Consider the following 14973-nt stretch of genomic DNA (forward strand, 5'->3'; position numbering starts at 1 on the left):
TCCACCCCTCATCCCATCACCCTCAGGATGTCCTCCATCCCTCATCCCATCATCACCTCAGGATGTCCTCCATCCCTCATCCCATCATCACCCTCAGGATGTCCTCCACCCCTCATCCCATCATCACCCTCAGGATGTCCTCCACCCCTCATCCCATCACCCTCAGGATGTCCTCCATCCCTCATCCCATCATCACCCTCAGGATGTCCTCCACCCCTCATCCCATCATCACCCTCAGGATGTCCTCCACCCCTCATCCCATCATCCTCAGGATGTCCTCCACCCCTCATCCCATCATCACCCTCAGGATGTCCTCCACCCCTCATCCCATCACCCTCAGGATGTCCTCCACCCCTCATCCCATCATCACCCTCAGGATGTCCTCCACCCCTCATCCCATCACCCTCAGGATGTCCTCCACCCCTCATCCCATCATCACCCTCAGGATGTCCTCCATCCCTCATCCCATCATCACCCTCAGGATGTCCTCCATCCCTCATCCCATCATCACCCTCAGGATGTCCTCCACCCCTCATCCCATCATCACCCTCAGGATGTCCTCCATCCCTCATCCCATCATCACCCTCAGGATGTCCTCCATCCCTCATCCCATCATCACCCTCAGGATGTCCTCCATCCCTCATCCCATCATCACCCTCAGGATGTCCTCCATCCCTCATCCCATCATCACCCTCAGGATGTCCTCCACCCCTCATCCCATCACCCTCAGGATGTCCTCCACCCCTCATCCCATCACCCTCAGGATGTCCTCCATCCCTCATCCCATCGCCCTCAGGATGTCCTCCATCCCTCATCCCATCATCACCCTCAGGATGTCCTCCACCCCTCATCCCATCACCCTCAGGATGTCCTCCACCCCTCATCCCATCACCCTCAGGATGTCCTCCACCCCTCATCCCATCATCACCCTCAGGATGTCCTCCATCCCTCATCCCATCATCACCCTCAGGATGTCCTCCATCCCTCATCCCATCACCCTCAGGATGTCCTCCATCCCTCATCCCATCATCACCCTCAGGATGTCCTCCATCCCTCATCCCATCATCACCCTCAGGATGTCCTCCACCCCTCATCCCATCATCACCCTCAGGATGTCCTCCACCCCTCATCCCATCACCCTCAGGATGTCCTCCATCCCTCATCCCATCACCCTCAGGATGTCCTCCATCCCTCATCCCATCACCCTCAGGATGTCCTCCACCCCTCATCCCATCATCACCCTCAGGATGTCCTCCACCCCTCATCCCATCATCACCCTCAGGATGTCCTCCACCCCTCATCCCATCACCCTCAGGATGTCCTTCACCCCTCATCCCATCATCACCCTCAGGATGTCCTCCACCCCTCATCCCATCATCGCCCTCAGGATGTCCTCCACCCCTCATCCCATCATCACCCTCAGGATGTCCTCCATCCCTCATCCCATCATCACCCTCAGGATGTCCTCCATCCCTCATCCCATCATCACCCTCAGGATGTCCTCCACCCCTCATCCCATCACCCTCAGGATGTCCTTCACCCCTCATCCCATCATCACCCTCAGGATGTCCTCCATCCCTCATCCCATCATCACCCTCAGGATGTCCTCCATCCCTCATCCCATCATCACCCTCAGGATGTCCTCCATCCCTCATCCCATCACCCTCAGGATGTCCTCCACCCCTCCTCCCATCACCCTCAGGATGTCCTCCATCCCTCATCCCATCATCACCCTCAGGATGTCCTCCACCCCTCATCCCATCATCCTCAGGATGTCCTCCATCCCTCATCCCATCACCCTCAGGATGTCCTCCATCCCTCATCCCATCATCACCCTCAGGATGTCCTCCATCCCTCATCCCATCATCACCCTCAGGATGTCCTCCACCCCTCATCCCATCATCACCCTCAGGATGTCCTCCATCCCTCATCCCATCATCACCCTCAGGATGTCCTCCACCCCTCATCCCATCACCCTCAGGATGTCCTCCACCCCTCATCCCATCATCACCCTCAGGATGTCCTCCATCCCTCATCCCATCACCCTCAGGATGTCCTCCATCCCTCATCCCATCATCACCCTCAGGATGTCCTCCACCCCTCATCCCATCATCACCCTCAGGATGTCCTCCACCCCTCATCCCATCATCACCCTCAGGATGTCCTCCACCCCTCATCCCATCATCACCCTCAGGATGTCCTCCACCCCTCATCCCATCATCACCCTCAGGATGTCCTCCACCCCTCATCCCATCATCACCCTCAGGATGTCCTCCATCCCTCATCCCATCATCACCCTCAGGATGTCCTCCATCCCTCATCCCATCATCACCCTCAGGATGTCCTCCACCCCTCATCCCATCACCCTCAGGATGTCCTCCATCCCTCATCCCATCACCCTCAGGATGTCCTCCACCCCTCATCCCATCATCACCCTCAGGATGTCCTCCATCCCTCATCCCATCATCACCCTCAGGATGTCCTCCACCCCTCATCCCATCATCACCCTCAGGATGTCCTCCATCCCTCATCCCATCATCACCCTCAGGATGTCCTCCACCCCTCATCCCATCATCACCCTCAGGATGTCCTCCACCCCTCATCCCATCATCACCCTCAGGATGTCCTCCACCCCTCATCCCATCATCACCCTCAGGATGTCCTCCACCCCTCATCCCATCATCACCCTCAGGATGTCCTCCACCCCTCATCCCATCATCACCCTCAGGATGTCCTCCATCCCTCATCCCATCACCCTCAGGATGTCCTCCACCCCTCATCCCATCATCACCCTCAGGATGTCCTCCACCCCTCATCCCATCATCACCCTCAGGATGTCCTCCACCCCTCATCCCATCGCCCTCAGGATGTCCTCCACCCCTCATCCCATCATCACCCTCAGGATGTCCTCCACCCCTCATCCCATCATCGCCCTACGGATGTCCTCCATCCCTCATCCCATCATCACCCTCAGGATGTCCTCCACCCCTCATCCCATCATCACCCTCAGGATGTCCTCCACCCCTCATCCCATCATCACCTCAGGATGTCCTCCACCCCTCATCCCATCATCACCCTCAGGATGTCCTCCATCCCTCATCCCATCATCACCCTCAGGATGTCCTCCACCCCTCATCCCATCACCCTCAGGATGTCCTCCACCCCTCATCCCATCATCACCCTCAGGATGTCCTCCACCCCTCATCCCATCATCACCCTCAGGATGTCCTCCATCCCTCATCCCATCATCACCCTCAGGATGTCCTCCACCCCTCATCCCATCATCACCCTCAGGATGTCCTCCATCCCTCATCCCATCACCCTCAGGATGTCCTCCACCCCTCATCCCATCATCACCCTCAGGATGTCCTCCACCCCTCATCCCATCATCACCCTCAGGATGTCCTCCATCCCTCATCCCATCACCCTCAGGATGTCCTCCATCCCTCATCCCATCACCCTCAGGATGTCCTCCATCCCTCATCCCATCATCACCCTCAGGATGTCCTCCACCCCTCCTCCCATCATCACCCTCAGGATGTCCTCCATCCCTCATCCCATCATCACCCTCAGGATGTCCTCCATCTCTCATCCCATCATCACCCTCAGGATGTCCTCCACCCCTCATCCCATCATCACCCTCAGGATGTCCTCCACCCCTCATCCCATCATCACCCTCAGGATGTCCTCCACCCCTCATCCCATCACCCTCAGGATGTCCTCCACCCTTCATCCCATCATCACCCTCAGGATGTCCTCCACCCCTCATCCCATCATCGCCCTCAGGATGTCCTCCATCCCTCATCCCATCATCACCCTCAGGATGTCCTCCACCCCTCATCCCATCATCACCCTCAGGATGTCCTCCACCCCTCATCCCATCATCACCTCAGGATGTCCTCCATCCCTCATCCCATCATCACCCTCAGGATGTCCTCCACCCCTCATCCCATCACCCTCAGGATGTCCTCCACCCCTCATCCCATCACCCTCAGGATGTCCTCCACCCCTCATCCCATCACCCTCAGGATGTCCTCCATCCCTCATCCCATCACCCTCAGGATGTCCTCCATCCCTCATCCCATCATCGCCCTCAGGATGTCCTCCACCCCTCATCCCATCATCACCCTCAGGATGTCCTCCATCCCTCATCCCATCACCCTCAGGATGTCCTCCACCCCTCTTCCCATCATCACCCTCAGGATGTCCTCCATCCCTCATCCCATCACCCTCAGGATGTCCTCCATCCCTCATCCCATCATCGCCCTCAGGATGTCCTCCACCCCTCATCCCATCACCCTCAGGATGTCCTCCACCCCTCCTCCCATCATCACCCTCAGGATGTCCTCCACCCCTCATCCCATCATCACCCTCAGGATGTCCTCCACCCCTCATCCCATCACCCTCAGGATGTCCTCCATCCCTCATCCCATCATCACCCTCAGGATGTCCTCCACCCCTCATCCCATCACCCTCAGGATGTCCTCCACCCCTCCTCCCATCATCACCCTCAGGATGTCCTCCATCCCTCATCCCATCATCACCCTCAGGATGTCCTCCATCTCTCATCCCATCATCACCCTCAGGATGTCCTCCACCCCTCATCCCATCACCCTCAGGATGTCCTCCACCCCTCCTCCCATCATCATCCTCAGGATGTCCTCCACCCCTCCTCCCATCATCATCCTCAGGATGTCCTCCACCCCTCATCCCATCATCACCCTCAGGATGTCCTCCACCCCTCATCCCATCACCCTCAGGATGTCCTCCACCCCTCATCCCATCATTACCCTCAGGATGTCCTCCACCCCTCATCCCATCATCACCCTCAGGATGTCCTCCATCCCTCATCCCATCATCACCCTCAGGATGTCCTCCACCCCTCATCCCATCATCACCCTCAGGATGTCCTCCACCCCTCATCCCATCATCACCCTCAGGATGTCCTCCACCCCTCATCCCATCATCACCCTCAGGATGTCCTCCACCCCTCATCCCATCATCACCCTCAGGATGTCCTCCATCCCTCATCCCATCATCACCCTCAGGATGTCCTCCATCCCTCATCCCATCATCACCCTCAGGATGTCCTCCACCCCTCATCCCATCATCACCCTCAGGATGTCCTCCACCCCTCATCCCATCATCACCCTCAGGATGTCCTCCATCCCTCATCCCATCATCACCCTCAGGATGTCCTCCACCCCTCATCCCATCATCACCCTCAGGATGTCCTCCACCCCTCATCCCATCATCACCCTCAGGATGTCCTCCACCCCTCATCCCATCACCCTCAGGATGTCCTCCATCCCTCATCCCATCACCCTCAGGATGTCCTCCACCCCTCATCCCATCATCACCCTCAGGATGTCCTCCATCCCTCATCCCATCATCACCCTCAGGATGTCCTCCACCCCTCATCCCATCATCACCCTCAGGATGTCCTCCACCCCTCATCCCATCATCACCCTCAGGATGTCCTCCACCCCTCATCCCATCATCACCCTCAGGATGTCCTCCATCCCTCATCCCATCATCACCCTCAGGATGTCCTCCATCCCTCATCCCATCATCACCCTCAGGATGTCCTCCATCCCTCATCCCATCATCACCCTCAGGATGTCCTCCACCCCTCATCCCATCATCACCCTCAGGATGTCCTCCACCCCTCATCCCATCACCCTCAGGATGTCCTCCATCCCTCATCCCATCACCCTCAGGATGTCCTCCACCCCTCATCCCATCATCACCCTCAGGATGTCCTCCATCCCTCATCCCATCATCGCCCTCAGGATGTCCTCCACCCCTCATCCCATCATCACCCTCAGGATGTCCTCCATCCCTCATCCCATCATCACCCTCAGGATGTCCTCCACCCCTCATCCCATCACCCTCAGGATGTCCTCCACCCCTCATCCCATCATCACCCTCAGGATGTCCTCCACCCCTCATCCCATCATCACCCTCAGGATGTCCTCCATCCCTCATCCCATCGCCCTCAGGATGTCCTCCACCCCTCCTCCCATCGCCCTCAGGATGTCCTCCATCCCTCATCCCATCACCCTCAGGATGTCCTCCACCCCTCATCCCATCACCCTCAGGATGTCCTCCACCCCTCCTCCCATCATCACCCTCAGGATGTCCTTCACCCCTCATCCCATCATCACCCTCAGGATGTCCTTCACCCCTCATCCCATCATCACCTCAGGATGTCCTCCATCCCTCATCCCATCATCACCCTCAGGATGTCCTCCACCCCTCATCCCATCATCACCCTCAGGATGTCCTTCACCCCTCATCCCATCATCACCCTCAGGATGTCCTCCATCCCTCATCCCATCACCCTCAGGATGTCCTCCACCCCTCATCCCATCATCACCCTCAGGATGTCCTCCACCCCTCATCCCATCATCACCCTCAGGATGTCCTCCATCCCTCATCTCATCACCCTCAGGATGTCCTCCACCCCTCATCCCATCATCACCCTCAGGATGTCCTCCATCCCTCATCCCATCGCCCTCAGGATGTCCTCCACCCCTCCTCCCATCGCCCTCAGGATGTCCTCCATCCCTCATCCCATCACCCTCAGGATGTCCTCCACCCCTCATCCCATCACCCTCAGGATGTCCTCCACCCCTCCTCCCATCATCACCCTCAGGATGTCCTTCACCCCTCATCCCATCATCACCCTCAGGATGTCCTTCACCCCTCATCCCATCATCACCTCAGGATGTCCTCCATCCCTCATCCCATCATCACCCTCAGGATGTCCTCCACCCCTCATCCCATCATCACCCTCAGGATGTCCTTCACCCCTCATCCCATCATCACCCTCAGGATGTCCTCCATCCCTCATCCCATCACCCTCAGGATGTCCTCCACCCCTCCTCCCATCACCCTCAGGATGTCCTCCACCCCTCATCCCATCATCACCCTCAGGATGTCCTCCACCCCTCATCCCATCATCACCCTCAGGATGTCCTCCATCCCTCATCTCATCACCCTCAGGATGTCCTCCACCCCTCATCCCATCATCACCCTCAGGATGTCCTCCATCCCTCATCCCATCATCGCCCTCAGGATGTCCTCCACCCCTCATCCCATCACCCTCAGGATGTCCTCCATCCCTCATCCCATCACCCTCAGGATGTCCTCCACCCCTCATCCCATCATCACCTCAGGATGTCCTCCACCCCTCCTCCCATCATCACCCTCAGGATGTCCTCCATCCCTCATCCCATCATCACCCTCAGGATGTCCTCCACCCCTCATCCCATCATCACCCTCAGGATGTCCTCCACCCCTCCTCCCATCATCACCCTCAGGATGTCCTCCACCCCTCATCCCATCATCACCCTCAGGATGTCCTCCACCCCTCATCCCATCATCACCCTCAGGATGTCCTCCACCCCTCATCCCATCACCCTCAGGATGTCCTCCACCCCTCATCCCATCATCACCCTCAGGATGTCCTCCACCCCTCATCCCATCATCACCCTCAGGATGTCCTCCACCCCTCATCCCATCATCACCCTCAGGATGTCCTCCATCCCTCATCCCATCATCGCCCTCAGGATGTCCTCCATCCCTCATCCCATCATCATCCTCAGGATGTCCTCCACCCCTCATCCCATCATCACCCTCAGGATGTCCTCCATCCCTCATCCCATCATCACCCTCAGGATGTCCTCCACCCCTCATCCCATCATCACCCTCAGGATGTCCTCCACCCCTCATCCCATCCTCACCCTCAGGATGTCCTCCATCCCTCATCCCATCATCACCCTCAGGATGTCCTCCATCCCTCATCCCATCATCACCCTCAGGATGTCCTCCATCCCTCATCCCATCATCGCCCTCAGGATGTCCTCCACCCCTCATCCCATCATCACCCTCAGGATGTCCTCCATCCCTCATCCCATCATCACCCTGAGGATGTCCTCCATCCCTCATCCCATCATCACCCTCAGGATGTCCTCCACCCCTCATCCCATCACCCTCAGGATGTCCTCCACCCCTCATCCCATCACCCTCAGGATGTCCTCCACCCCTCATCCCATCCTCACCCTCAGGATGTCCTCCATCCCTCATCCCATCCTCACCCTCAGGATGTCCTCCACCCCTCATCCCATCACCCTCAGGATGTCCTCCATCCCATCATCACCCTCAGGATGTCCTCCACCCCTCATCCCATCACCCTCAGGATGTCCTCCATCCCATCATCACCCTCAGGATGTCCTCCACCCCTCATCCCATCACCCTCAGGATGTCCTCCACCCCTCATCCCATCATCACCCTCAGGATGTCCTCCACCCCTCATCCCATCATCACCCTCAGGATGTCCTCCACCCCTCATCCCATCATCACCCTCAGGATGTCCTCCATCCCTCATCCCATCATCGCCCTCAGGATGTCCTCCATCCCTCATCCCATCATCACCCTCAGGATGTCCTCCATCCCTCATCCCATCATCACCCTCAGGATGTCCTCCACCCCTCATCCCATCATCACCTCAGGATGTCCTCCACCCCTCATCTCATCATCACCCTCAGGATGTCCTCCATCCCTCATCCCATCATCACCCTCAGGATGTCCTCCACCCCTCATCCCATCACCCTCAGGATGTCCTCCACCCCTCATCCCATCACCCTCAGGATGTCCTCCACCCCTCATCCCATCATCACCCTCAGGATGTCCTCCATCCCTCATCCCATCATCACCCTCAGGATGTCCTCCATCCCTCATCCCATCATCACCCTCAGGATGTCCTCCATCCCTCATCCCATCATCACCCTCAGGATGTCCTCCACCCCTCATCCCATCATCACCCTCAGGATGTCCTCCACCCCTCATCCCATCCTCACCCTCAGGATGTCCTCCATCCCTCATCCCATCATCACCCTCAGGATGTCCTCCACCCCTCATCCCATCATCACCCTCAGGATGTCCTCCACCCCTCATCCCATCATCACCCTCAGGATGTCCTCCACCCCTCATCCCATCATCACCCTCAGGATGTCCTCCATCCCTCATCCCATCATCGCCCTCAGGATGTCCTCCACCCCTCATCCCATCATCACCCTCAGGATGTCCTCCATCCCTCATCCCATCATCACCCTCAGGATGTCCTCCATCCCTCATCCCATCATCACCCTCAGGATGTCCTCCATCCCTCATCCCATCACCCTCAGGATGTCCTCCACCCCTCATCCCATCATCACCCTCAGGATGTCCTCCATCCCTCATCCCATCATCACCCTCAGGATGTCCTCCACCCCTCATCCCATCACCCTCAGGATGTCCTCCATCCCTCATCCCATCCTCACCCTCAGGATGTCCTCCATCCCTCATCCCATCATCACCCTCAGGATGTCCTCCACCCCTCATCCCATCATCACCCTCAGGATGTCCTCCATCCCTCATCCCATCACCCTCAGGATGTCCTCCACCCCTCATCCCATCACCCTCAGGATGTCCTCCACCCCTCATCCCATCCTCACCCTCAGGATGTCCTCCACCCCTCATCCCATCCTCACCCTCAGGATGTCCTCCATCCCTCATCCCATCATCACCCTCAGGATGTCCTCCACCCCTCATCCCATCACCCTCAGGATGTCCTCCACCCCTCATCCCATCCTCACCCTCAGGATGTCCTCCACCCCTCATCCCATCATCACCCTCAGGATGTCCTCCACCCCTCATCCCATCACCCTCAGGATGTCCTCCACCCCTCATCCCATCATCACCCTCAGAATGTCCTCCACCCCTCATCCCATCATCACCCTCAGGATGTCCTCCACCCCTCATCCCATCATCACCCTCAGGATGTCCTCCACCCCTCATCCCATCATCACCCTCAGGATGTCCTCCACCCCTCATCCCATCACCCTCAGGATGTCCTCCATCCCTCATCCCATCATCACCCTCAGGATGTCCTCCATCCCTCATCCCATCATCACCCTCAGGATGTCCTCCACCCCTCATCCCATCATCACCCTCAGGATGTCCTCCACCCCTCATCCCATCACCACCCTCAGGATGTCCTCCACCCCTCATCCCATCATCACCCTCAGGATGTCCTCCACCCCTCATCCCATCATCGCCCTCAGGATGTCCTCCACCCCTCATCCCATCACCCTCAGGATGTCCTCCACCCCTCATCCCATCATCACCCTCAGGATGTCCTCCACCCCTCATCCCATCATCACCCTCAGGATGTCCTCCACCCCTCTTCCCATCATCACCCTCAGGATGTCCTCCATCCCTCATCCCATCATCACCCTCAGGATGTCCTCCACCCCTCATCCCATCATCGCCCTCAGGATGTCCTCCACCCCTCATCCCATCACCCTCAGGATGTCCTCCACCCCTCATCCCATCACCTTCAGGATGTCCTCCATCCCTCATCCCATCATCACCCTCAGGATGTCCTCCACCCCTCATCCCATCATCACCCTCAGGATGTCCTCCATCCCTCATCCCATCATCACCTCAGGATGTCCTCCACCCCTCATCCCATCATCACCCTCAGGATGTCCTCCACCCCTCATCCCATCATCACCCTCAGGATGTCCTCCACCCCTCATCCCATCATCACCCTCAGGATGTCCTCCACCCCTCATCCCATCATCACCCTCAGGATGTCCTCCACCCCTCTTCCCATCATCACCCTCAGGATGTCCTCCACCCCTCATCCCATCATCACCCTCAGGATGTCCTCCACCCCTCATCCCATCATCACCCTCAGGATGTCCTCCACCCCTCATCCCATCACCCTCAGGATGTCCTCCACCCCTCATCCCATCACCCTCAGGATGTCCTCCACCCCTCATCCCATCATCACCCTCAGGATGTCCTCCACCCCTCATCCCATCATCACCCTCAGGATGTCCTCCACCCCTCATCCCATCATCACCCTCAGGATGTCCTCCACCCCTCATCCCATCATCACCCTCAGGATGTCCTCCATCCCTCATCCCATCATCACCCTCAGGATGTCCTCCATCCCTCATCCCATCATCACCCTCAGGATGTCCTCCATCCCCTCATCCCATCACCTTCTTCTCCCTCAGCTTCTCTCATGGTCACATCTACACCTACATCGGAGAGGTGGTGGTGGCCCTCAACCCCTACCGAGCGTTGGCGCTCTACGACGCGGCGGTGGTGGAACGTTATCGCGGTCGAGAACTCTACGAACGACCTCCACACCTCTTCGCTTTGGCCGACGCCGCCTACAAAGCCATGAAACGCCGCTCCAAGGACACCTGCATCGTCATCTCCGGTACTTTAGAGGAGGACACGTCGCCATGGAGTCCCACCAGGCTGAGGGGTTGAGGTTACACCAACCCCAGGCGGCTCTCCATGGAAAATGGAGATGGATCTGGAGGTGGTGGTGGATAGCGGGGGACGGTGAGGCAGAGGAGGCCCAGGTGGCCATGAGGGCCACCAGAATCCTGGCTGGGATCAGCCCTGGGGTGGCCACAGGAGAAGGGAAGGGATTGTCCTCATGGACTTAGTGAGGTCACACCGCGAATCCTGAGGTCAGTTTTGGGTCCTTCACTCCAAGAAGGACATTGAGGGGTTGGAGAACATCTGGAGAAGGGAATGGAGATGGAGAAAGGACCGGAGAACATGTGAGGAACATCTGAGGGTGTTCAGTTGGAGAAGAGGAGGCTGAGGGGAGACCTCATGGCTCTCTGCAGCTCCTGGAAAGGAGGTTGTGGTGAGGTGGGTGTTGGGCTCTTCTCCCAAGGGATGGGATGAGAGGAGATGGCCTCAAGTTACACCAGGGGAGGTTCAGGTTGGCCATCAGGAGAAGTTTCTTCATGGAAAGGGCTCTCAGGCCATGGCAGAGGCTCCTCAGGAGGTGGTGGTGTCCCCATCCCTGGAGATGTTTCCAAGCTGAGCAGATGAGGACCTCAGAGATCTCCTTTAGTGGTGGACGGGGAACGGTTGGAGATGATCTCCACGTTCTCCTCCAACGACGCCGTTGGGTGGAGACCACCCTTTGGGTCGTGGTGACCTTCACCCATCGCTGGGTGTCCACGGCAGGAGAGAGCGGCGCGGGCAAGACGGAGGCCAGCAAATACATCATGGAGTACATCGCCGCCATCACCAACCCCTCGCGGCGCACCGAGGTCGAGAGGTGGGTCCCCATGGATCCATGGGGTGGATCCGAGGTGCCCCATGGCCATAGGGATGATGTGGGGACACCAAAGGTGCCCCATGGATCCATGGGGTGGATCTGAGGTTCCCATGTCCATATGGATGATGTGGGGACACCAGAGGTGCCCCATGGATCCATGGGGTGGATCTGAGGTTCCCATGTCCATAGGGATGGAATGGGGACCCCAGAGGTGCCCCATGGATCTATGGGGCGGTTCTGAGGTTCCCATATCCATAGGGATGGAGTGGGGACACCAGAGGTGCCCCATGGATCCATGGGGTGGATCTGAGGTTCCTCATGGCCATAGAGATGGGTTTGGGCGACCAGAGGTGCCCCATGGATCTATGGGTGGATCTGAGGTTCCTCATGGACATAGAGATGGAATGGGGACACCAGAGGTGCCCCATGGATCTATGGGTGGATCTGAGGTTCCTCATGGCCATAGGGATGAAATGGGGACACCAGAGGTGCCCCATGGATCCATGGGGTGGATCGGAGGTGCCCCATGGACATAGGGATGGTGTGGGGACACCAGAGGTGCCCCATGGATCCATGGGGTGGATCTGAGGTTCCTCATGGCCATAGAGAAGAGTTTGGGTCACCAGAAGTGCCCCATGGATCTATGGGTGGATCTGAGGTTCTTCATGGCCATAGAGATGGGTTTGGGTCACCAGAGGTGCCCCATGGATCTATGGGTGGATCTGAGGTTCCTCATGGCCATAGGGATGGTTTGGGGTCACCAGAGGTGCCCCATGGATCTATGGGGTGGATCGGAGGTGCCCCATGGCCATAGGGATGGTGTGGGGACACCAGAGGTGCCCCATGGATCTATGGGGTGGATCCGAGGTTCCTCATGGCCATAGAGATGGTTTGGGGTGACCAAAGGTGCCCCATGGATCTATGGGTGGATCTGAGGTTCCTCGTGGCCATAGGGATGGAATGGGGACCCCAGAGGTGCCCCATGGATCTATGGGGTGGATCTGAGGGTCCTCACGGCCATAGAGATGGGTTTGGGTCACCAGAGGTGCCCCATGGATCTATGGGGCGGTTCCCAGGTTCCCACATCCATAGGGATGGAATGGGGACACCAGAGATGCCCCATGGATCTATGGGTGGATCTGAGGTTCCTCATGTCCATATGGATGGTGTGGGGACACCAGAGGTGCCCCATGGATCTATGGGTGGATCGGAGGTTCCTCATGGCCATAGGGATGGTGTGGGGTCACCAGAGGTGCCCCATGGATCTATGGGTGGATCTGAGGGTCCTCATGGCCATAGGGATGGTTTGGGGACACCAGAGGTGCCCCACGGATCTATGGGTGGATCTGAGGTTCCTCATTGCCATAGGGATGGAATGGGGACCCCAGAGGTGCCCCATGGATCTATGGGGCGGTTCTGAGGTTCCTCATATCCATAGGGATGGAATGGGGACCCCAGAGGTGCCCCATGGATCTATGGGGCGGTTCCCATATCCATAGGGATGGAGTGGGGACCCCAGAGGTGCCCCATGGATCTATGGGGCGGTTCCCATATCCATAGGGATGGAATGGGGACCCCAGAAGTGCCCCATGGATCTATGGGGCGGTTCCCATATCCATAGGGATGGAATGGGGACCCCAGAGGTGCCCCATGGATCTATGGGGCGGTTCCCAGGTTCCCATATCCATAGGGATGGAGTGGGGACCCCAGAGGTGCCCCATGGATCTATGGGGCGGTTCCCATATCCGTAGGGATGGAATGGAGACCCCAGAGGACCCCTGGGTGGTGGGAGAGGTCCATGGTGTCCCACGTCCTCCATCCATGCGGGAGACTCCGGATGTCATTCCGCTCCTTCCAGGGTGAAGAACGTCCTCCTGAAGTCCAACTGCGTCCTCGAAGCCTTCGGCAACGCCAAAACCAACCGGAACGACAATTCCAGTCGCTTCGGGAAGTACATGGACATCAACTTTGACTTCAAGGGTGACCCCATTGGTGGCCACATCCAGAATTACCTCCTGGAGAAGGTACTTCGGGATATGGGATGGTGGGAATGGTCCCAGAGGAGGGTCACCCGGAACCGACCTCCGCTCCCTCTTCCAGTCCCGAGTTCTCCAGCAGCAGCCGGGAGAGAGGAACTTCCATGTCTTCTACCAGGTGGGACACGGATGGGGTGGGATGGGATGGGGTGGGATGGATGAGATGGGATGGAATGGGATGAGGAGGATGAGATGGGGTGGGATGGGATGAGATGGATGGGATGAGAAGGATGAGATGGGGTGGGATGAGAAGGATGGGATGGGATGGATGGGATGAGAAGGATGAGATGGGATGGGATGAGAAGGTTGAGGTGGGATGGGATGGATGGGATGGGATGGATGGGATGGGATGGGATGGATGGGATGGGATGAGAAGGATGGGATGGGATGAGAAGGATGGGATGGGATGAGAAGGATAGGATGGGATGAGAAGGATGAGATGGGATGAGAAGGATGGGATGAGGAGGATGAGATGGGATGGGATGAGAAGGTTGAGGTGGGATGGGATGGATGGGATGGGATGGATGGGATGGGATGGGAAGGACGAGATGGGATGGGAAGGATGGGATGGGATGGGATGAGATGGGATGGGATGGGATGAGAAGGATGAGATGGGATGAGAAGGATGGGATGGAATGAGAAGGATGAGATGCGATGAGATGGGATGGGATGAGAAGGTTGAGAAGGGATGGGAAGGATGAGATGGGATGAGAAGGATGGGATGGATGGGATGAGGAGGATGAGATGGGATGAGAATGATGAGATGGGGTGGGATGGGATGGATGGGATGGA

At 57.9% G+C, this 14973-nt stretch overlaps 1 protein-coding gene across 2 annotated transcripts in view; it reads left to right on the plus strand.

The window, feature by feature from the left end:
• MYO1G (myosin IG) overlaps positions 1 to 14973 on the plus strand; it is a 60353-nt gene that overhangs the window by 12169 nt on the left and 33211 nt on the right. For both annotated transcript variants that reach the window (XM_054057234.1, XM_054057235.1), the window contains exons 2-5: positions 11073 to 11281; positions 12052 to 12145; positions 14004 to 14169; positions 14246 to 14299. In XM_054057234.1, the coding sequence (XP_053913209.1) occupies positions 11073 to 11281; positions 12052 to 12145; positions 14004 to 14169; positions 14246 to 14299 (523 nt within the window). The remainder of the gene's footprint in view (positions 1 to 11072; positions 11282 to 12051; positions 12146 to 14003; positions 14170 to 14245; positions 14300 to 14973) is intronic.

This window comes from Cuculus canorus, chromosome 2, assembly GCF_017976375.1.
Source record: "Cuculus canorus isolate bCucCan1 chromosome 2, bCucCan1.pri, whole genome shotgun sequence".
In the NCBI taxonomy this organism is placed as follows: Eukaryota; Metazoa; Chordata; class Aves; order Cuculiformes; family Cuculidae; genus Cuculus; species Cuculus canorus.